The sequence below is a fragment of the Canis aureus genome, chromosome 23 (assembly GCF_053574225.1).
Source record: "Canis aureus isolate CA01 chromosome 23, VMU_Caureus_v.1.0, whole genome shotgun sequence".
In the NCBI taxonomy this organism is placed as follows: Eukaryota; Metazoa; Chordata; class Mammalia; order Carnivora; family Canidae; genus Canis; species Canis aureus.
This window is the reverse complement of record NC_135633.1, coordinates 681,528-703,511: the sequence shown is the minus strand read 5'-3', so window position 1 is coordinate 703,511 and position 21,984 is coordinate 681,528. Positions and strand designations below refer to the sequence as shown.

The 21,984-nt window shown below is 54.5% G+C and overlaps 1 protein-coding gene and 1 long non-coding RNA gene across 2 annotated transcripts; one reads left to right on the top strand and one right to left on the bottom strand.

Annotated features, from left to right (window-relative positions):
* Positions 1-2,673: 2,673 nt before the first annotated feature.
* On the bottom strand, positions 2,674-9,804 carry KCNA4 (potassium voltage-gated channel subfamily A member 4). Its single transcript, XM_077866142.1, has 2 exons — positions 9,523-9,804; positions 2,674-6,628 (listed from the first exon to the last, which is right to left on the bottom strand). The coding sequence occupies exon 2, from the start codon at positions 5,919-5,921 to the stop codon at positions 3,921-3,923; it is 2,001 nt and encodes a 666-aa protein (XP_077722268.1). The 5' UTR covers positions 5,922-6,628; positions 9,523-9,804; the 3' UTR covers positions 2,674-3,920.
* Positions 9,805-15,479: 5,675 nt separating this feature from the next.
* LOC144295218 (uncharacterized) lies at positions 15,480-17,157 on the top strand. Its single transcript, XR_013362557.1, has 3 exons — positions 15,480-15,739; positions 16,258-16,337; positions 17,062-17,157. It is a non-coding gene; the product is annotated as an uncharacterized LOC144295218 (long non-coding RNA).
* The last annotated feature ends 4,827 nt before the right edge of the window (positions 17,158-21,984 follow it).

Here is a 21,984-nt window from a genome sequence, read left to right as displayed (position 1 = left end):
GAAAAAAAAAGCCATATAAAGAGGGGTGTTGCACTCCGCATCGTGCACATGACCACAGCACGTGTTCACTGAAAAATGCAAACTGAACCTGGTGTATTTCCCCCTTTACCTACGAGCAGCTGCAACATTACGGCGGAAGACGCATCGCGCTCCGCAGAATCGACGACGGAGAACGGCATCTCTGATTCTTTCGGGACGTGGGGATACCCTACTGTTCATGATTCTAATGCAATTAAGAATAATTCTCAAAAAAAATAATAATAATAATTCTCTGTTGGTTAATGTTGACTTCCTTAAAAAATGGACACATGGACATATACGCGATCAGAGTGTTTTTCCATAGAGATCTCTTATTATTCATATATTGGGTTCTACTGTAACGCATGCTTAATGAAAAGATTTTCACAAAGCTTCAGCGATCCTGTTTAAAACAAACATGACAAGAAAAGCAGTAGCACTTGTGAAATACTACATGTGTTTAGGCATAAAATGAGTTCCCCAGCACAGGTCGGAGCACTGTTTGCTGACAAAACTCTACTATAACAAAGCAAGAAATCAAAATGTTTACTCACCAACTTTCACCATATGTATTCAATTGGAGACTGGGTGATTTTTTTTTTTAATTAAGGAAATCCCTTCCCTATAGTTGTTGGAAGAAAGAGCTTCAAAAGACACCCTTTCAAAAAAAAAAAAAAAAAAAAGACACCCTTTCCATTCAGCTTACATTCTAAAATCTCAGTCTCAAACTCCTGGTTCTGCATTTGACCCAACGGTGAGATTTCAGAACTATTTTGCTCCCACTACGTAACTATCTAAGACCAAGGCTGGCGTGACCTGAATGCTTGGAAAATACCAAGCTCGTCTAATACTTCCTTCGACTTCAGAGAATTTCCGTGCTGGAAGGAATCGAGGGATAACGTGGCTCAACAGCCTGATTTTACGCCTAAAAAAACAACAGCAAGACTGAGAATCAAGAAGATGAAATGATGCGCCCGTGTCAACAAGCCAGCTCTCCCCTCCTAGGCCAACCCTCATTCCTCGGGCATCCGCTAGCTCTCTTTTGCAGAAATTTCTCAGAATAGTTGTGCAGAAACTATTGCACCCGTCGCGCTCCCGGCCTTTGCACATTCCCTACCCGGGAAGCGTTCCTACCCAAGTGCCCTTCGCGAACCCCGAGGCCGTCGGGGCTTTCTTCCTAGTGTGGAAATGAGCTCCCGACACCCTAAAATAAAGGCATCTCGAAGGAAGATACAAACGGCGCGACACGCAGCCCGTGATACCCTGACAATACGCAGTTTGGAAGCCCGCGGTGGCCCCTAAGAAAACGCTTAAGGAGAACTACTCCAGGACCTCGAAATGACTCTATTCCTTGAATCCACAGAATTATCGAGTCTAATACTATAGCTCCGCTAAACGGAACTTCCCTCGAAACAGGAGACGCCGTGGACACCCGCTGCCTCTTCCCTTCCGAGGAGCCCAAGCGTCGCCGGGCGGCCACGGCAGCCGGTCACCACCCAAGAGCGGGCACTTAAACCGCCCTGGGACAATCGCACCCACTGGGCGCGCCAAGGGGCACGCGGGATCTCACTCACACACGCAGCTTTCACAGCGCCGCACGCCTGGGGCCTTTCCCCAGATGGCCCATGCTGTTCGCGGTGTCCCGGGAAAGCACACCGAGCCGCTGGGTCCCAGACCTCGTCCTCCCGGAGGAAGAGTCAACGACCTGGACATAACCTGCGGCGTTTACATCACTCGGCCTCTCGGGGCTCATCTGCTGTCCCTGCGGCTCTGTGCTGGGACGAGAGCCTTACGTGCCCTCCTCCTGCGGAAACGGGGCGCAGAGATGCAGGGTGACTTTCCGAGGGCCCAGGGACCAACCCAGACAGCCCGACTCCTAGGCTAAGGCTCGCTACATTTGTGCTCCAGATCCCAAGCCTATTACAATGGCATCCCTGAAGTCCTGCTACAAGTTCAATTTCCTCGTTTTGCCGCTCTTTTGCCCACTAGACATCTTTGGTCACAGCATTCGACCAACCCCCATGCTGCTCGCTGCTTTCCATTCTCCCCAAGGTACTCTTGAGGGGTGTTTTCCTGTAAGTGGTGGGGAAGGGGTGAGGGGAGGGGCGCAACTTTGCTTTCAAACCTGACCTTAGATTTACTTGGAATTTCGAATATTATTAAAGAAGATTTACGTTATTATAAATGATGGCCTGCGATTTAAAAGCTTGAGAAAAGCTATTCTAGATCTTTTTTTTTTTTTTTTTTTTTAAATTCACAGTTGTCAGAGCTCATTATGTGCTACATAGGGTATTTTTCCCAAATCTCAGGACAACCATCTTATAAAGAATAGATGTTGAGGAAACACTGGAGAATAAGGCCCCTCGTGGACTCTGAATTTGCCAACCTACATCTCATTACGACGGAATAGGGCAAGTCTGACCACTAGCTGTTGCTGCACCTTCTAGAACGCCCTGTCATGAATTAAACACACGTGCCATAAGATTTTTTTTTTTTTTTTTTTAACAAAAACGATAATGACGGCGTTACCAAAACTCAATGTTTTGACACAACTCTCCCTTGGGTCAGTTTTAGCAGACAAAAATGCTCAATTCTGAGCTGGATCCCCACACTGTGCCTTTATGGAGCTGCACAAAGAAATAAACTTAATAAATCTAGCATTTATGTTGCACGTTTAATAGAAAGCTCTTAAGCCATAATCACTGTAGCTGCTGGGCATCTTATTTCTTCAAGAACTCTTTCAGTGCATGCATTAACTTTGGTTAAATTATTCTGGATTTAAAAGGCAGAAGAATAATTAAGTCGTATGGTTTCGGAAGCATCATTGTAACAGTCCAATTTCAAAAGATTCAGTTGCTAAGTGTTACTTCATACTCCCTTTGCAGATCAGTTATCTGGAATTTTAAAAAGGGAATCATGTGCTGTTATCTGCGCGGCCATTAGTCTCACACAAAGAGAAGGACCATCACATAAGACCAAGAAATCATTCTCCCAGTGATTGTCATGGAGCTGTTACATCAGTAAACATTCACAGTAGGAAGTCTCTCTCCATCTCCAGCATATAAAATAGTGCAAAGGAAAAAAAAATAAAATAAAAATTCCAGTCCTGTTAACTGTGAGCAAAACTTGTTACATTTTCTCCGGTTTCACTTCTTCCATATTGTTAGGCATTGGCTGTCACATCTTCCCCCAAAATTAATAATAAAATATAATCAATTTCCAAAGGCCCCTGCAGCCTTTGTAAAAGTTAATCCCCAGTTAAAAATAAACTTTAATTAAATCCAAGATAAAATCGTGACCCATATTCTATTAAATAATCCACTTTCTTTTCTTTTTTTCTTTTTTTTTTTTTTTTTTTTCTACACAGTAATTCTTACAGTTCTTTAAAAACAATCATGGAATCCAAAGACACGAGATGCTGTCAAAGCACTAATAAATGACTGCTCGGATTCATTATTTCTTACATAGTAAATACTTCAAAATGCCAACTTCTCCCATCACCGCACAACGACTGACCACGTTGACAACTCACTTACACACGCACGCAGCGCACACACGCAAACACACGCGGACACATTCTCTCCCTGGAACCACCTCTACTCCGGACATCTTTTCCAGTTAATGTGCAAAATTCTTGCATTCTGATAAAAAATATAAAGATAGATCTGCTCCTAATTTTAGCCTCCCTCTTCTCCAGGATGTATCATTTATTTGATATGCCATACACGCTTAGTGACAATTATGCCACGGATAACCATTAAGTAAATGGTGCGGCGCTCGGTGCATCAGGTCCGTCTGCACCTCTCGCCGTCGTGACTGCGCTCTCTACGCGTGAGATACAGTTGGAGATACCGGGGTCGGGGGGGGGTGGGGTGGGGGGCGGCGGCGGGCGGAGAGCAGGGTCACACATCGGTCTCCACAGCCTTGGCGTTAGAACAGTTGTTTTTCTCCGTCTCGCTGTCGTCCCCCTTTCCCTGACACTTCTCCTCCTTCGCGCAGAGGGATTCCTTAACTCCTTCTTCCATCTCCAGATACTCTGACTTGTCCCCCAGGGAGGAAGAAGTAGAGCTCCGAAATTTCTTCAGCAAATTAGAGGGGAGGTACGGGCAACTGACCGCATTCTGTGTCAGCTGCGTCTGCTCCTCATTCTCAGTCTCTCTGTGGTAGAAATAGTTAAAGTTAGAGACAATCACTGGCACTGGCAAAGCGATGGTTAAGACACCTGCGATGGCACACAGGGACCCCACGATCTTGCCCCCCACGGTGATGGGCTTCATGTCCCCGTAGCCCACAGTCGTCATGGTCACCACGGCCCACCAAAACGCATCTGGGATGCTCTGGAAATGGGTGGTGGGCTCATCGGCCTCCGCGAAGTACACGGCGCTGGAGAAGAGGATGACCCCGATGAAGAGGAAGAAGATCAGAAGGCCCAGCTCCCGCATGCTGGCTCGGAGCGTGTGGCCCAGGATCTGCAGGCCCTTGGAGTGCCTGGACAGCTTGAAGATCCGGAACACGCGGACCAGACGGATGATCCTGAGGATGGCAAAGGACATGGCCTGCTGCTGCTGCCCGTTGCCGCCCCCCTGGTGCTGGGCCAGATCGGTGCCCAGCGTGATGAAGTAAGGCAAAATGGAGACAATGTCAATGATGTTCATGATGTTTTTGAAGAAGAGCGCTTGGCTGGGACAAGCGAAGCAGCGAACCACGAACTCGAAGGAGAACCAGACGATACAGACGGTCTCCACGATGAAGAAGGGGTCGTTGAAGATGGTGTGCCCTGAGTTCTCTAGGTGGGGCGCCGAGGAGTCGTTCAGCGACCCGCCGTGTCCGCCCGCGCCCAGCGCCATGATGAGGTCCCTGTCGTCCCGGAACTCGGGCAGGGTTTCCAGGCAGAAGATGACGATGGAGATCAAGATGACCAGGACGGACACGATGGCGATGCCCCTGGCTGGGCTGGAGCTCTCCGGGTACTCGAAGAGGAGCCAGATCTGCTTTTTAAACTCGTTCTCCGGCAGGGCCCGGTCCTCCTCCTCCCGCACAAAGCCCTCGTCCTCCCGGAACTTGAGCAGGGCCTCCTCTCCCAGCTGGTAGAACTTCACCTCCTCCGTGAAGATGTCGAAGGGCACGTTGACCGGCCTCTTGAGGCGGCCGCCCGACTGGTAGTAGTACAGGATGGCGTCGAAGCTCGGCCGGTTCCTGTCGAAGAAATACTCGTTTCGCAGCGGGTCGAAGTACTGCGTCCTCTTCTCGGGGTCGCCCAGCAAGGTGTCGGGAAACTGGGCCAGGGTCTTCATCTGGGTCTCGAAGCGCAGGCCCGACACGTTGATGACCACCCGCTCGCAGCAGCCGCTGGGCCGGCCCGGGCCGTAGGCGCCGTCGTCCCGGGGCAGCAGGTCGCTGCAGGAGCCGTGGGCCGCGCGGTCGTCCTGGCCGCGGCCCAGCCGGGCCTCCTCCTCGGCGTCCTCGTCGTCCTCGTCGTCCTCGTCCTCGTCGCTCAGCTCCCTCAGGATCCTCTCCTCCGAGCCGCTGGGCAGCAGGTCCGAGCCGTGCGGGAAGCCGCCGGGCCGCGGCTGAGGCCTCCTCCGGTTGGGCCGCGAGCGCCGGCGCCTCCGGGCCACACGGCCGCCCTGGGGCTCGAGCGCGGGGCAGGTGCCGCGGGGCTGCTGCTGCTGCAGCTGCTGCTGCTGGTGCTGCTGATGCTGCTGGTGCTGCTGGTGCGCGCCGCCCCCGGGGCCCCCAACGCCCTCCGCGGCCGCGGCCGTGGCCGCCGCCACCGCCGCGGCCGCCGCGGCCCTCGACTGGGCCAGCCGCTCCCGCTCCCGGGCCCGGGCCTGCGCCGCGTAGCCGTAGGGCATGTGGCTGTTGCAGCCCGAGCTCTCGGCGCTCACCATTGCGACCTCCATGGCCGCGGGAGGCGGGCGACGGAAAGTGGGGCAGCTCCCCGCCTCACCACACTAAGGTAAGTTTGGAACCGTTCAGCAGATTGCTCGGAAGACTGAGGATATTTTCAGTCCAACTTTGCATTTTCCGTTTTTAAACCAGCACGCCCCATGCTCTCGGTTCCCAGGGACGAGCGCTGCTCTCCGGGCCCGGCCCGTCCGGGTAGCGCGCGCCGGGCCCAAGTCCCCGCCGGGGCCCCCAGCGCCCGGGGCCCAGGCGCAGTCTGGAAGCGCGGCCCCAACTGGCCACCGCCGCCGCCCGGGATTCAAAGGCCGCGGCTATCTGACGGCCAGCACTTGTGCCTGGAAAATGGAATGGATTTTTCTGCCATGGAAATCGTCCAAAGCTCGGTCCATCAGATTTAAATAAAATGCAAATAAGCCTTTAGTCTTAGCACTTGCCTTCTCGTGACGGCTTGACCCGAGCGGGCGAGCGGCTGGAAGCGCGTCGGGCCATCGCCGCCCAGAGCCCGCGGCCGCTCCCTGGGTTCAGCACAGGCCTCCGGGGCGCGGGGCCCGGGCCGAGCTCGCGACACAGGTGAACAGCTTGGGAGGTAGAGAAGGTACGAGGCGAGGTGTCAGCGGGGGCCAACCCGGCTCGGAGGTCTCCATGGAAAGCCAGGGAGCGCAGAGCATCCTTCAGCTGCGGCGGCGCAGAAGCAGCACTCCACCTGAAAAAGGAAGGGAACAAGCATGGGAGCAGAGTAAAAAGCATCGACGCATAAAGAGCCGACGGCGCCTCCTTCCCAGACCCCGCTCTTCTGGGCCTCAAGCTAGCAAGGCACCCGAAGCCCCGAGGGACCACCGCAGCCGGTTACGTCTCCTCCTCACCCAACCACCCTCCTGCCCTCTTCTTTGGTTCTGATTCCCGCTCGGGCTATTTTCATGGCAACTCAATTATTTCTCCTCTCTCCACTCTCCACCCACGTGGCCGTCCCTTTCGCTCATGCCAGGTCTTAACTCTCGCGGTCACTCTCTTCCTTCCACGACAACGACGCAGTCACCTTACAACTGCTTCCATCATTCATTGATCTCAAGGCATATGTTTTTTGTTTTTTTTTTTTCTGAATTTCCACTCATCAAATACTTCTGAATTTAGTGCCTCTCCACCCCTCTGTCTTGATTCAGGATCAGGGCCGCTGGAGGAACCGGCCTGCTTTCACCCAGGCTCCACGGCTTCCACAAGCCTCAGTCTCCTCACCTACGAAGTGCAGGGCACATGGAACCTCCCCCGTCTCTTGGTGAGGACCGACGGAGACGGTGAACGCTGCCAGCAGAGCACAGACATCATGCACGTCCATCATGCTGCCGGCTCTGAACAGGGCGACAGTGACCTCGGCCTCTGCTGTCTGGTACTCACCCCGAACCCCTATGTCCATGCACCACAGTCTCAGTTAGGGGGAGGACAGAAGTGAGGACACGGGGGCCTTCGGAGACTCCCCAGCGGCCTGTCTTAGGTTGGCACTTCCTGCCGCCCTGAAGCATGTCCCTGTTGTTGTTTTTCTGTTCCCCAGACTCCAGAACACTCCCTACCACCCACAGCCTAGGAGCTAATCCCAGTTTCCACTTCTCTGATAATCATCTTTTTTTTTTTTTTCCTCCTCGCGGTTCCTCCATGTTCACCTCAATGCTTCCTCCTACATCTTCTCAGGGGACTATCTCCTTATGTTTAAAATCCCAGTTTGTGCGGATTTTATCCTCCACCCATCAGACATTCCCCTCATAATTTCATCCATCATCTCCCGTCTCCCGGACCCACCCCGGCCGGCTCCCTTGCCTCTCTCTGCCCACTTCTGTTTCCGATCTGCCACTTGCTGATTGCATCTTCCTCGCAGCCCCGATCTGGCTCCTCTGTCACCTGGAATTCCTGGCCTCTCTTCTAGGTCGGCTCCCTCCAGGTCCAGCTAATTCACGTCCTCAGCAGGACCTGGAAAGACTGCCCTGGTCTTCTGTCTCCTATGCTTTTGCATTCAGTGGGTCCGACAGGACTCCCGAGAACGCAGGGTGGCCCCGAGAGCTGGGGAGGATCACGACAGTCAGAATTCAGGGCATCCACCAGTTTCTATTACTGGAAGCACTTGGGGAGCACAGGAGAAATGGCTTTCTGGAGCCATTAGCAGGATTCAGCGCTTGACCACCTGCTGCTCCAGGCTGAATCCTGTCGGCCTCGGAGCCTAAACCCACCCGAGTTTTACGAAGTGACAGAGCAGGGGAGCGGTAAGCACAGGGCTCCCCAGTCACAGCCTCCTAGGGCAAGAGGCGAGCTGCGTTCAGACACAGGATCCAGAAAGTACACCTCGGAAGCTGTCTCCGAGGACAAGCCCCTTCCGTTGCCGACTCCTAACAGCGGCACGTTCCCTGAGATGTTTACTCCTGGGGGGAAGGTCTCCAGATCTCTATTTACAGAATCACCCTGGGGTCACATTCGTCCTGGAACGTCGGGCCCTCCCCATCTTTTGAGACTTTCACAGGCCGCAGAGCCTGAGAGTTGGCTCAGTTTCTCCCCCAACTCCCTCCCAGCAGCTACAATACACTGTCCACCCCCCTCCACCCCCCACCCCCCGTAGAACCCACGGGCCTGCATGCCCGTGCACCATGCACCCCTCTGCCGACTGACTGACTCCCAGAAGGTCGCGCGCTAGCGGGTCCTCTAGTTCCCCACCGACTCTGTGGGAGATCTAGCCCTGCCTGCCCCCATTTTGCTCTACACCACATAATTATTTATTTATTTGGGTTTGCTTGTGGATGTTTATCTCCCTGCCTCCCGCCTTAACCGAATTACCTTCCTTTTAATTGGCTGCCAGTTACCTCACTCTCCCTAACCTAGAAGAAAAAGGAGAAGAAGATGATGATGATGATGATGATGATGAAGTAGAAGAGGAGGAGGAAGGCGGTGGTGGAGGGAGCAGGAGGGAGAAGGAGGAACAGAATAGGAAAAATAAGGGTGGGGAGAAAAGGAAAAGGAAAAAAAGAAAGGAAAACCTCCCTCGTGGCAAAACTGGTCTGAAAAATCTCCCTTCCTTCCCAAGGTATCCGTGTTTAGGGGAATCAGTGCAAAGCACCCTCCCGGGAGCCTTGGCGGGGGAGCCCTTTGCAGAGAGAGAGGGAGAGAGAGAGAGAGAGAGAGAGAGAGAGAGATCTCCCTCCCTTCCTCCCGAGCAGCAGCAGCACGAGACTACTAGGGTCTTGCTCACTCCCTATGCGCGGAGCCCGTGCCCCAGGCAGCGGGCGGGCACCCCTGGGCGCCTCCCAGCCCCCCGCACAAGCCTGTCTTCCTGCCCAGCGCTCATCCTGCACCGGCCTAGGGTGGTCCCCGAGGCCCCGGCCGGCAGGTGAGCTGCTCACTTGGCCGCGCGCCCCTCGCCCGGTGCCTGCGGGCGCTGCCGGCGACCCGGGGTGCAGGGGGGGCCTCACCTGGCGCGGCCGACGCGGCCCCCGACCCGGCACCTGCAGCGGCCGCACCCCCCGCCCGGCGCCGCGCAGCCTCCGCGCTCCCGCCGCCGCCCCCGGCCGCACCCCCCGCCCCGGACCCCCGCGAGCCGGCCTGCGGGGCGGGGGCGCTTACCGAGCCCGGGCGTCGCGGGGACCCGGCCCCGGCCCCGGCCCCGGCCCCGGGCGGAGCAGCTGCAGGCGGGGGGCGGCGGGGCGAGCTGCGCGGCCGAGCCCGGCGGAGGGGTCCCGGCGGCTGGAGGGGGCGGCTCTGACCTCGGCGCCGCGGCCCGCCCCAGCAGGGAGCCGGCGCGCCCCGAGCAGCCGCAGGATCCGAGAGAGCAGCGAGCTCCCGGGAAGCCCGCGTCCTCCTCCCGCAGCCGGCCCGCTCCCGGGAGCGCCCGCCGAGCAGCACACGCCTCCCCGGGCCGGGAGCGCGCGGGGCCGGGGCGGGGCGGGGCCTGGAGCCGGGGCGGGGCCTGGAGGCGGGGCGGGGCCTGGAGGCGGGGCGGGGCCTGGAGGCGGGGCGGGGGCCTGGAGGAGGGGCGGGGCCTGGGCCTGGAGGAGGGGCGGGGCCTGGAGGAGGGGCGGGGCCTGGAGGAGGGGCGGGCGGGCGGGGGCGGGGCCTGGAGGAGGGGCGGGGCGGGCGGGGGCGGGGCCTGGCGGAGGGCGAGGCCCGCAGACGGTGGTGGGCGGGGCCGGGGCGGAGGGCGGGGCCTGCGGGCGGCGGAGGGCGGGGCCTGCGGCGGCGGTGGGCGGGGCCTGTGGCGGCGGAGGGCGGGCGGAGGGCGGGGCCTGCGGCGGCGGTGGGCGGGGCCTGCGGGCGGCGGTGGGCGGGGCCTGCGGGCGGCGGCCCCTCCCCGCGGCGGGCCGGGCTGCGCTCAGGCTCGGGCTCGGGCTCGGGCTCGACGCCGCCGCCGCGGAGCCGCCCGGAGCCCCGGACCCTCGCCCGCAGGGCCGAAGCCCTAGTCCCGGGGCACGGGCGTCCCGCCTGCAGCTGAGGCCGCCCGGCCGCGCGGGGGCCCCGGCGAGCGGTCGGGAGGGGCCTCGGCGGGCCGGTGTCGCCCACTGGGCGCTTCCGCGCGGCTCCTCCTCCCCGGACCCGCCCGCCCCACGGCTCGGCGCGCACACGGCGCACGCGCACAGACACGCGCACAGGTGCACACGCGCTCACACCCGTGCACACGCGCTCAGGGCGCGCACCGGGGCGCTGCGGGCGGGGCGGGGCGGGGCGGGGCCGCTCCGGGGCCGCCGCCCCCTCGGGGTTCCCGGGCACCTGCGAGCGCCCCGAGCCCCTCGGCCTCCGCCTCCGCGGGACTCCTCAGCCTCCCCTGGAGGTCGGGCCTCGGGCGCAGGGGCGCTGACCTCGAAGGTGTGCCCGGCTCCGCGGGGGGGGGGGCAGGAGTGGGGTCGGGCCCGGGTCAGGACGCGCGGGGTGGGGGGCAGGCGCGCAAGCGGGAGAGAGTCGGGGGCCGAGCGGGGCAGGTGCGGGGCAGGTGCGGGGGGCCCGCGGGTTGCTGGACGGCAGGAGCGGCCTCGGGGAACCTGCTGCAGCACAGCCCAGGTGGCGGGGGCTCGGGCCCTGGGAGGGCCGCAGCGGTCCGACCTGCCCAGGGGTGGGGGGGGGTGCAGGAGCGGCGGAGCGGGCTGCACCCCCGCAGGCCCCACGTGCACCCCGGGGAGGCTGCGAGCTCTTGCACACGCGCGTGCTCCGCGGGCCCCACGGGCGGGGGGCGCTGGGCCCAGCTGGCAGCTCCGTTCGCCGCCGACCCGGCCCCTCCTTTTGTGGCGCCCCATCAATTATTGAGAGAAATATTCCCGGTCTGAATTATAGATATGCCTGCTCTCACCTGGCTGCTGCTGGCTCCGCGAAGGACACCGCGAGGACTGCTCTTCCTTGTTTGAGGTTTTCAAAAAAATCTTTTAAAATGACTAAAACATTGACATTGTGATCAGGGGAAAGAGGAAAGAAAGGAGAGAAAGAAAGAAAAGAAAGAAAGAGGAAGGCAAAAGGAAAAGAAAATAAAAGAAAAGAAAAGAAAGAAAAGAAAAAAGAAAAGAAAGAAAGAAAAGAAAGAAAGAAAAGAAAAGAAAAGAAAGAAAAGAAAAGAAAAGAAAGAAAAGAAAAGAAAGAAAAGAAAAGAAAGAAAAAAGAAAGAAAAGAAAAGAAAAGAAAAGAAAAGAAAAGAAAAAAGAAATTGACGTGGGACCTGGTCCCCCAGCGGCTCCGGCCAGTGCACCTTGCATTGTTGTCCCGGATGCATTTACCTGCGCCCTCCAGGCTCCCGCTGCCAGAAGACTTGAAGGCACCTGCCCGCGGGCTCAGGCCAGGCCCGGTGCCTCCGTTCGTTCCCCGCTCTAGTTCCTCCCAAGCAGCAGGGAGGGTGGATTTCTTCCAAAGTAAGGACGGCCCCCGGCGCGGGCCCAAAGCCCTCCCTGCCTCCATGAGGTGGTGTGGACGCTGCCCAGTTCCGCGCCACCCAGAACAGGTGGCTAAGTTTGTTCTTTGCGTGGCCCAGAGAATTTTAGTGTTGAAAAACACCTGAGGATCGTAGAAATACTTGCAGTTCGTAGGTATTAGAAATTCGGGCAGCCCGGGTGGCTCAGTGGTTTAGCACCGCCTTCAGCCCAGGGCCTGATCCTGGAGACCCAGGATCGAGTCCCACATCGGGCTCCCTGCATGGAGCCTGCTTCTCCCTCTGCCTTGTCTTTGCCTCTCTCTCTCTCTCTCTCTCTCTCGAATAAGTAAATAAAATGTTAAAAAAAAAATCTAGAAATCCGAATTATTGAAGCCCCTCAGTGAGAACGCAGCTGCAAAACCATGAGGCCCAGGTGCCCAGGTCACGCAGGCGGCTGACGGAGGACCGGCTCAGGGTGCACCGCCCTTGCCCAGTGCCCCCCGGCTCCGGGCTCCGGGCTCCGGGCTGGCGAGCGTGCACACTGGTCAGTGTTACCCGCACAGGTAGGCAATCCGGGTGGTAGGACTGCTGGCGATCACGGAGCCAGATCGGGGCTGGCGTGGCTAGCAGGCCGCCTGGACGCACACAGCCACCGCCTGGCGGAGGGCGGCCCTCGGCAGGTGGCCGTGGGGAGGAGGGAGCCCTGCCGGTGGTGGCCACCCCACGGGCTCCATGCCCACCGTCCTCATGGGCCAGCAGCTGTGATGTGTCTACACAGACCATGAAGCGGCGGGGAGCCGGGACGATGCCCGACAGCAGCGGCCAGAGACGCAGAGAATGGAGCAGCCTCTAATCCAGGGCAGCAGCAGGGGTTTACAGGGAGACGGGGCGCTGCGTGCACAGTGGCAAGAGGGGTGTCTATGCAGGCACAGGGCCGCAGGGACCTCGAGTACCCAGAGTCAGAAGGACGGCTGAGGGCCACCCGGGCAGAACAGCGTGTTCCCCGCCTTCTCCCCACCCCATGTCACTCACACGCAGACACACACACCTCTTTGCCCTTTTAAATACTTTCTTTATAAAGCAAACAAAAAACCTTCCATTTCTCTCCCAAAAGATTCCTAGAAAGTCACGTAAACAACAGCAGAAACATTCTTTGCCCGGGACCCACAAGACTCTCCCTCGTTAGTCCCCAAACCCGGCTTCCTCTGGAGAAAAACAAATTGTTTTCTTGCCTTTCTTAGTCGGTGACCAGTCGACGCCCCGTAAGCTCCGCACCTCCAAATGCACCTGCCGCCACAGGTAATTTCTCCCCGGCTTTGAATTCTCTCGGTGGTGGCAGGAACGTTCCGGAGCAGGCTGGGACGTCTCTGTAGAGAAAGGGGCAAAGGGCGGCAGATGCTCCTCTGTACAAAGCGGGGAGGAGCCCTGAGGGATGCCAGCTACGTGCGTTGTAAATGTCTTTGTTCTCTTTGGGGACCGTAGTGCCCAGTTTCAGGTTCTATTTACTCCCCTCTCTGCCCAAGCAGCCGGCGACACCAAGCAACCAGAGCAACACCTGACCCCGGGGAGGTTCTGGATAAGAATGTAATAAAATGAATGAATAATGGAAGAGGCTTGCTTCCATTTGCCAAGAAAGTTCAGTGTATGTGTTGGGAGAGAAAAAAGAAAAGAAGAAGAGGAAGAGGAAGAAGAAGAGGAGGAAAAAGGAGGAGGAGGAGGAGGAAAGAAGAAGAAGAGGGGGAGGGGAAGGGGGAGGAAGAAAAAGGAAGAAGAAGGAGAAGAAGTTGAAGATGAAGAAGAAGAAGAAGAAGAAGAAGAAGAAGAAGAAGAAGAAGAAAAAGAAGAAGAAGAAGGAGGAGGAGAAAGAGGAGGAGGAGGAGAAGGAGAAGAAGAAGAAAGAAGATGATGAAGAAGAAGAGGATGAAGAAGATGATGATGACGATGATTGGTTTTATGCCTGCTTACGCCCAGCCTCTCGACCATCTGACTTTTAAAGTTCTGAAGGATGTGAAAACAAGGGCATTTTGGGGGAACCTGACACCACGCGTCCCATTCCCAAATTCGTGGACGTGCGTGTTCGGAGCCACCCATAATTCCGCAGCTCTTTGCTCTACTTCCCTGATGTGTAACTGGAAAATAGGGCAGTCGCGGAGGCTCGCTTAAGGTGAACCTGGGTGCAAGTAAAGATCACCCACGATCCTGTGTCGGCATCAATCCATCGGGAGCAGACTTGGGGCCGAGGTGACTCAAGCAATGTCTAGGAACGAAATGGTACTTCCTTTCCCACAGACACCACCACCCCCATGCCTTCTGGAGTAACTCCCAATAGTTTATGTCAAGGAACTTTTCCATGTACCTAAATATGGGCCTTTTCATAAAAAATAAGAGGTTGTGCCAAATCCGTGTTCCAAACTCTCTGAAAGCCCCTGCAAATGGGGCAACCATAGGGCAGGCCACACTGTGTTATCCTAAGGGTGGACCCCGTCCCCCAAGCCCCCATTTTGATTTTGATCAGCACCGCTCACCCCCTAGGATAAGCGTCACTGGAGCAGAAGTTAATGGAAGACGTTGAGTCATACCAGGTGGTGTGGAGGATGCCCGACTGGGACATGAGTACGCACACCTTGTTGAAAAGCCCAAAGGGGTGCATCTTTCTGAAGGACGATTTGACATTATCGATGAAAATGATAAATGCATGTAGCCAGCGAACAAGACCCCGTTTGGAATTTACACTGTAGAAATATTTACGTTGTCTCACCAAGATTACATATATATGGTATTTATGGCACCGTTTGTTATCATAGAAAAAAAAACTCAAAACAAAAACAAAAACAAAAGCTTAGGCTGGGCCTCCGTTCCGCGCAGAAGTAGATTTATACTCCGCCTCCAGGTCCCGTCGCCCCCGGGAGCCCTGCCCACGGCTCCTTCTGATTTGGTGACCTGGAAGCCAGCGCTTGTCTAGCAGGTGCTTCCCCATACGAGGGCCGTAGTTCCAGGAAGGTGGCTCTCATGTGGAAAACACCTCCAGTGGGTACAGACCAGTCACAACTGCACCCCTAATGTTCTGCACTTTGCTCAATTTTCTCCACTCTTGGCTGGAGATGAAAACCTCCCCCCCAAAGAAAAGAAAAGAAGAGAAAAGAAAAAAAAGAAAAGGAAAGAAAAGAAAAGAAAAGAAAAGAAAAGAAAAGAAAAGAAAAGAAAAAAGGAAAGAAAAGGAAAGAAAAGAAAAGAAAAAGAAAACCCAATTTTGGGGATTCGCCAACTGATATATCTTAGAATAAAAGGCCAAACCAAACCAGACTGGGAGTATGAGCGTCCCAGGATGCTGACCTCGGTTTCTCATCGGCGGCTCCTGAGAACATGACGTGCTGGAAGCCCCCCTAATTGATTCTCAGTCAGTCTCACAAACCACGTCTTATTCCGAATAAGCACAGACATCATAGGTCACGTAAGACTGTACAAACCAACAGTTTCCTTAAATGGTTTTTGGAAATAATCCTTTTCCAAATTCATATATAGGTTTGAACTTGAAGGTGAATTTGTAATAATATTTACAGTGAAATTCTAGTGATTTACAACAGCCCCTGGGGGAAAAAATAGACCTTTGGCCGACGCAATGGCTCTGGGGTTGCTTAGGGCTGCGGCGGGGATCCCACGCTGGGGGGGAGGGCTGTCCCTCCAATCTCCCGGCCGCGCGGCCTCCAGAGGCCTAACCTTTGTGAGCCTCAGTTTCCTTATGCACGGCCATGGGGGCTGTGCCACAGTCGTGGGGCACGAGGCCAAGGGTGCGGCTCACGCGGGAAGCGTGTGCGGTCACACTACCGCGTAGACAGAGGATGGCGTCGCTTCAAACAGTAACCACCTGTCCGGGCCGATGCTTGTGTCCCCGCAGGGTCACCTGGGGAGGCGCGAACTCTAAGGTGACGTGTCCGGAGGAGAAGCCTTCGGGAGGTAATAACGTAGACAGGAGGGTGGGAGATGAGGGGCTGGGGGTCAGGAGGGGAGGGGACCCGGGGGGTGACGGCACTGAGGGGGCACGTGATGGGATGAGCGCGGCTGCTAGACTATATGTTGGCAAAACCGAATCTAAATTCAAGCAAAACGAAGGAGAAAGAGGCCCCGAGAGAGCTTTTGGGCTGCACGCAGAGCAAGGCGGCCCCTGCACGGAAGCCGAAGGAAGCCTCGGGTGGGGCTGTGCAGGCCCGCGCCGGGGCCCACAGCCCGTGTGGTCTAAGGCCCTCGGCTGGTGGCTGTGCCAGGCCCAGGGGGCCCCGTGGCTTGGCTCCCCGCGGCAGGAGGTTAGTGACCCACCGCCAGGGCTGGCACGACGGCAAGGCCGGGCCAGGCTGCAGTCCTCTGCGCTAGCTGGCACTTCCAGCATCTCCTTCCTGGCAGGTGGCGGGTCGGGGAGCTTCCGCAGCCAGAATGTCGCTGACCCTGACCGTGGCTCTTGTCCCTTCCTGCGGCAGGATCTTATGGGGCATCTCCTCTGTGTCCCGCCTTCCCGTGAGCGCTAGGAAGTGGAGACGGACCCGAGCCAGCTGGCCAGGTGCAGGTCCGGGAGGGGGAGAGGCCGTCAGCCGGGGATGAGCGCAGAGGGGGGGAGTAGCGGCCGGTGCAAAGCCCCCAGGTCGGGAGTAGCGGCCGGTGGGGAGTAGTGGCAGGTGGGGAGGCCCTGAGGTGGGGAGTAGCGGCAGGTGGGGAGCCTGTGAGGTGGGGAGTAGCAGCAGGTGGAGAGCCACTGAGGTGGGGAGTAGCAGCAGGTGGGGAATAGAGGCAGATGGGGAGCCCCTGAGGTGGGGAGTAGCGGCAGTTGGGGAGTAGTGGCAGGTGGGGAGCCCCTGAGCTGGGGAGTAGCAGCAGGTGGGGAGCCTGTGAGGTGGGGAGTAGTGGAAGGTGGAGAGCCCCTGAAGTGGAGAGTAGTGGCAGGTGGAGAGCCCCTGAGGTGGGGAGTAGCGGCAGGTGGGGAGTAGCGGCAGGTGGGGAGCCTGTGAGGTGGGGAGTAGTGGCAGGTGGAGAGCCCCTGAGGTGGAGAGTAGTGGCAGGTGGAGAGCCCCTGAGGTGGGGAGTAGCAGCAGGTGGGGAGTAGCAGCAGGTGGGGAGCCCCCAGGGTGAGAGTAGCAGCCAGTGCGGAGTAGCAGCAGGTGGGGAGCCCCCAGGTCAGGAGTAGCGGCCAGTGGGGAGTAGCAGCAGGTGGGGAGCCCCCAGGTGGAGAGTAGCGGCAGGTGAAGAGCTTAAAGGCCCTTCACACGCTGCCTTCTAAAATTTCTAAGCGGAGGAATGTGACCGAGCTCCTCGTTGTGAAGCAGGCGGCTCACGTCACAAAGGACGCCCTGCACTGGTTAAGCCACCGACGTCCCAAAGGTGAGTCATTCACCTGAGCACGTGGGTGGGATGAGGTGTTCTGAGCAGCGGCCAACACAAGTCCAGCACGCTCGTTCTAACAGCAACATTCCAGATCACTTTTAAAATCAGGGGAAGTGTGTGGTCGTCTTACTTCGGGAGGACCTTCCTGGCAGCCTCTCTAGCATATTGAAAATGCTTCTACCTCCCACATTACGGGTTATGTCAATTATTCTACACTGGAGTTGCAGCTCTGGTAGACAGTATTGTACTGACATTTTGCAGGATTTTATAGGGTTTTTTCTTTTTCTTGTATTTCAGAGCTAGTAATTTCATTTTCAGAGCATGAACATTCCTCAACCTCGTGAAAAGCTTATAGGCACGGGGCACACGGAAGCAAACCATAATCCCTGAACAAATAGTAGCTCCTTGATTAGTGTCAAGTGTTTAAGATTCTTGGCTCTTAAGGAATTATCAGTATTATTATTATTATTTGCTTTTAAGGAATTATTATTATTTGTTTTTAAGGAATTATTATTATTACTTGCTTTTAAGGAATTATCATTATTATTATTATTATTTGCTTTTAAGGAATTATTATTATTATTTGCTTTTAAGGAATTATTATTATTATTATTATTATCATTATTTACTTTTAAGGAATTATTAAGTAATCTCAGTGGCTGATAAAGTCTGATGAAAGGTATCCTCACTCACCTGCTCGTTGGCATATGAGCACGTGCTGACGCGTGAGTGCATCCTGTGTTTATGTTGCCTTCCATGTGGTGTGTAAGCTATAATGGGAAAGCTCATTATTAAACTCTGCAAACGCACCCAGAGGCTACCGTGAGCGATGCATCCAAAAAAAAAAAAAAAAAATCTAAAAATAACTAAGTAATAAATAACCATTTGCAGATGGGAATTGTTCATGCGTTGTTCTAAACTACAGCAGATTTCTTTAAGATATTATGGGTTTTTTGAAATTTTACGAGGTGTACTAAATCATCTGTACTTAAAGACGGATAATTTGAGTAAGAGTGCCATAAAATTGACTGGATCCAAATTAAAGTTACTTTTAAGACAACATCGAACCGTTGCTTTCATCTTAGAATGACTTTACACCTGCATATTCTTCTACGTTAGTTGAAAGCACCGAGACCGTCGTTTCCGAGAGGCGGACACTATTTTTTAGAACCGTTTTAGCAATTGTTTTAGAATACTGCATTCCTAAGAACGTAAGGGCCGCTCTTCAAAATAATATCATGATTGCTTAGTGTTTTATTTGCTCAGGTTCACACAGAAAAGAGACGACGCTAGACCTGCAGAGTTCATTATGGGCTGGGAACATGTTGCAGAGATATTTGGTGAGGGAGCTGCAGAGTTTGCATCAAGAGATTTCCCCGGGGGGGGGGGGGGGGGGGGGATTTCCTGGAAAACACCAGGGAATCGGGGATTCTTAGGAGGGGTGACATTCCAGACTTTGCAAGCAATTGTATCAGTATTAGATAATAGCCAAATTTTAAAATCACCGTGCAGAGAAGTGGGCTTGATACGTGATCGTCCGAAATAGTCTCTTCCATCCAGGACCCTCCAGAGTCCTCAGGCGCGCCCCAGGCCACGTGGCTCCTGCCACCACCAGTGCACCCGTAGTTAGTGGCCTGGTCACATGCCTCCAACTCACTTTAGCAGAGTCCCCGCCCTGATGATATATTTAAAAGCATAATTAATCCTCTTGTTTTTAAGGCAGTGGACATCCATCAAGGGGTGAACTTTGACTCTGGTTTTGAGCTTTAAGAAAAATACCATATGGTCTCACCCACTCAGGGTAGTTATTGAATATTTTATCCCTAAATTGAATGTGATGCATGCAAAGAATGATCTGACTTGTTTAGAGTGACATATAGGTTACAGGTTAAAAGCACAGCCTCTAAAATCAGTAAATGTCCATTTATTAATTACCAGACGTATGAACTCGATTCAGCTTATGTTTTCTGAATGTCATGTTCTCATCTGCAAAATGGGAAAGGTACCTGCTGTTTATTATCCTTAACACTGATAACTCAGAGGAAACCCGGCTATTTTTATTAAAGTAAAAACATCATGCAATTGTTATTTGCCAAAGATTTGCCTGAATTATGTCAACGTGAAATAATAAGACACAGTTGATTTGATTTCTCTGAGGGTATGTTTTAAATCCAGCACATTGAGAGTCCTAGTGATTCAATTCCCTGAATTCCTGGGAGTTTTAGGAATATTCAGCTCATACATGCAGTAAGTTACCCCTCAGCCCATCAGAATAGGACTCTTTAAAGGATCTCATCATCAGATTTGGCGATTCCATCTGAAAGAAGGAACTACTACGTTATATGGTGAGAGGCAGAAGTCTTTCTGAATGATGGGTATAAATGTCCAAAGAGACAAAGAAAACAGTTTCCATCCCAAAATTTCAGTGGTGACACAGAAATACAAAAGTCGCTGATCCACGTTAAAGAGCTGTTCCTTTCCCAGTGGGGCAAGTTCTTAATTAATTTAAACTCAAACAGAAAATCAGAAAAGACGAACACACCAGGGCCTCTGTTGTCTTTGACGTGGAGGAGACCAGATGGCTCTACGTCATTAATTCCTTTGCAGAGACCAGCAAAGGACGACCCCAAACCCCAAGATGCTGGCCGCAGAAGCCAAGCGGGCGCCGTGCCCTGCTACTCCCGGGGCCCGGAGAGGGCTCAGCATCGCCGTTTGTCAGTTTTGTAAGATGTTTACCCACAGAGGAAAACGGGTCAGCAAGCGCTGCTGGAGAGGGCGGGCCGCTGGGCAGCACAGGGTGTGTGTCCCGCGTGGAGTCAAATACGCCACCCGCTATGAGCTCTGTGACTCGGGGGAAATCACATAATGTCTCTGATTTTCAATTTTCTTACCAGTTCATTGGACCTAAAAATAGTGGCCTCTTCGTAAAGCTGTTGTGAAGATCAGATATGGTAAAGATGAAAATTTCTAAGAGCAGGTTTTCACCTCTTGCATCCTGTAAACAATGGTTGACTATCATTCTCATCACCACGTAGAGCTGAGTGAAGGCCATAAAAAAAAAGAGAAAGAGAAAGAGAGAGAAAGAGAGAGAGAGATCTCTTTTATTCCTAAAATCCACTTGATGACGCAAACGTTCCCAGAGCCCAAGGTTTCACTTTCTTTCTTTTTTTTTTTTTTTTTAAAGATTTTATTTATTCATGAGAGTCACTTTCTTATTTTCCCCATTGGTTTGGCAATTTCAGCAGAAACTTGGACACTTTCTTAATTGTCATATTTGGACGTGATTATCGTTTCATTGACATAGAGGGAAATTTTGAATTAATTTCTAAAAAAAAAAAAAAAAAAAGTCATGTTATTGTAGAGGAAACAGGAGAGAAGTTGCTCCCTAAGTAGTTGGCCTAATAGTAACAGATTAAACCCGAATCAAAGTTGGGGAAAACTAAATGATGCTTTACCGTGTTGTGTGGTGTTAAAATTCGTAATTCTGCTGTTTTCCAGCTGAGCTGATGCAAGCTAGAAAACTGAACGTGGTTTGAGGAAGAAAACGTCTAAAATCGTATCTTCTCTTCCTTTTGATGAGGGACGTTAACGGCAAGGACATCTCACGGGGTCGCTGTCCGTGGACGGACGATGTTTTGTTGAAGAACAGCAAGTCGAGCAGCCCTGAAATCCCCGCGTGACCAGGCCGTCCTCGCGCTGCGCCTCGGGCTTGGAGACCTTAGTCCCGGCCTCAGAGTCTGCGCCTCTTTCAGTTCTCAGCCTCCTACTGATGCTATTAGTGCTGCCTAACCTAGTGACCTTTACCATATCAAGAAGGAAAATAATTTACGCTGATTTCCCGGACTCCCCACCTGTGAGGAGGACAGACTTATGAGGGGGAGGAGGGGGACATGAGGGAGCACTGTTCCTCGTCCCGAGCTGAGCCTCTCAACCATTTTCCATCCGCGACAAAGGACTTGAGGGATATTACCTGCTTGCTAAGTGCACCGAACTGCCTGCTCCTTGGAACCACCCAGCGCCTTAACTGCCCTCAGAAACAGGCCAAAACTCGTATCCCAGGAACTCGGCCTCGGAAGAGATGATTACAGAAAGCAGAAGTGTGGCCTCGGGAAGCTTCACATCTACCTAAACGCTCGAGAAGACAAAGCCAACCCCTAATTAGGTGACATCGTAGCAAATCTATATGATAATATGTAAGTTTTCGAGACTATCGAGGTTGTGGGGCTTTGGCTCAAATTCTGAGCCAATTACAGTCATCAGAAAAGTGAGAAAAAGCAAAGTGCACGCATCGCATCGCATCGCAGAATCGCTTTGCGGATTAAAAGAGAAAATCCCATTGCGTGGCTCGGTTCCTGGCCCGGAGCAAATGCCCGAGCGCGCGGGCCGCGGTCGCCCTGCAGTCGCTCGGCAGTCACACGGCGGCGGCTTGCAGTAGCGCCTGTTAGCAAACAGGTGGCAGGAGGGGTCTGCAAGTAGCAGAGGCGACACCGCGGGAGGAAAGCGTATTTATGGGGGCGCAGGTGTAAGCGTGATGGCAAGTCGAAGGCAGGGAGACCGTGAGGACCCCACTAGGGAGGCGAGGTCCGGGCCAGGAGTCCGTCCTTGACCAATACCGGGTGCTCCCAGGCGTGGGGCCCTTGGTGGTAGCGGGCTCTGCAGAGGAGGTCACACTGGGCTGAGCCTTGGGGAGCAGAGGAGGTCGGGGCAGCGGAAGAGACTCTCCAGTGGAGTCCCCGGTCCTAAGTCTCTTAGCACGAAGGTAAGACACTGGATGGAGAGAATGGGGGGGACATGCCCCCGTTCCCCATCAGTCAGGCGTTTTCACTGCC

What these genes read in the sequence shown, in the direction of transcription:
- KCNA4 (XM_077866142.1), bottom strand. Translation starts at nt 5,921, where the DNA reads ATGGAGGTCGCAATGGTGAGCGCCGAGAGCTCGGGCTGCAACAGCCAC.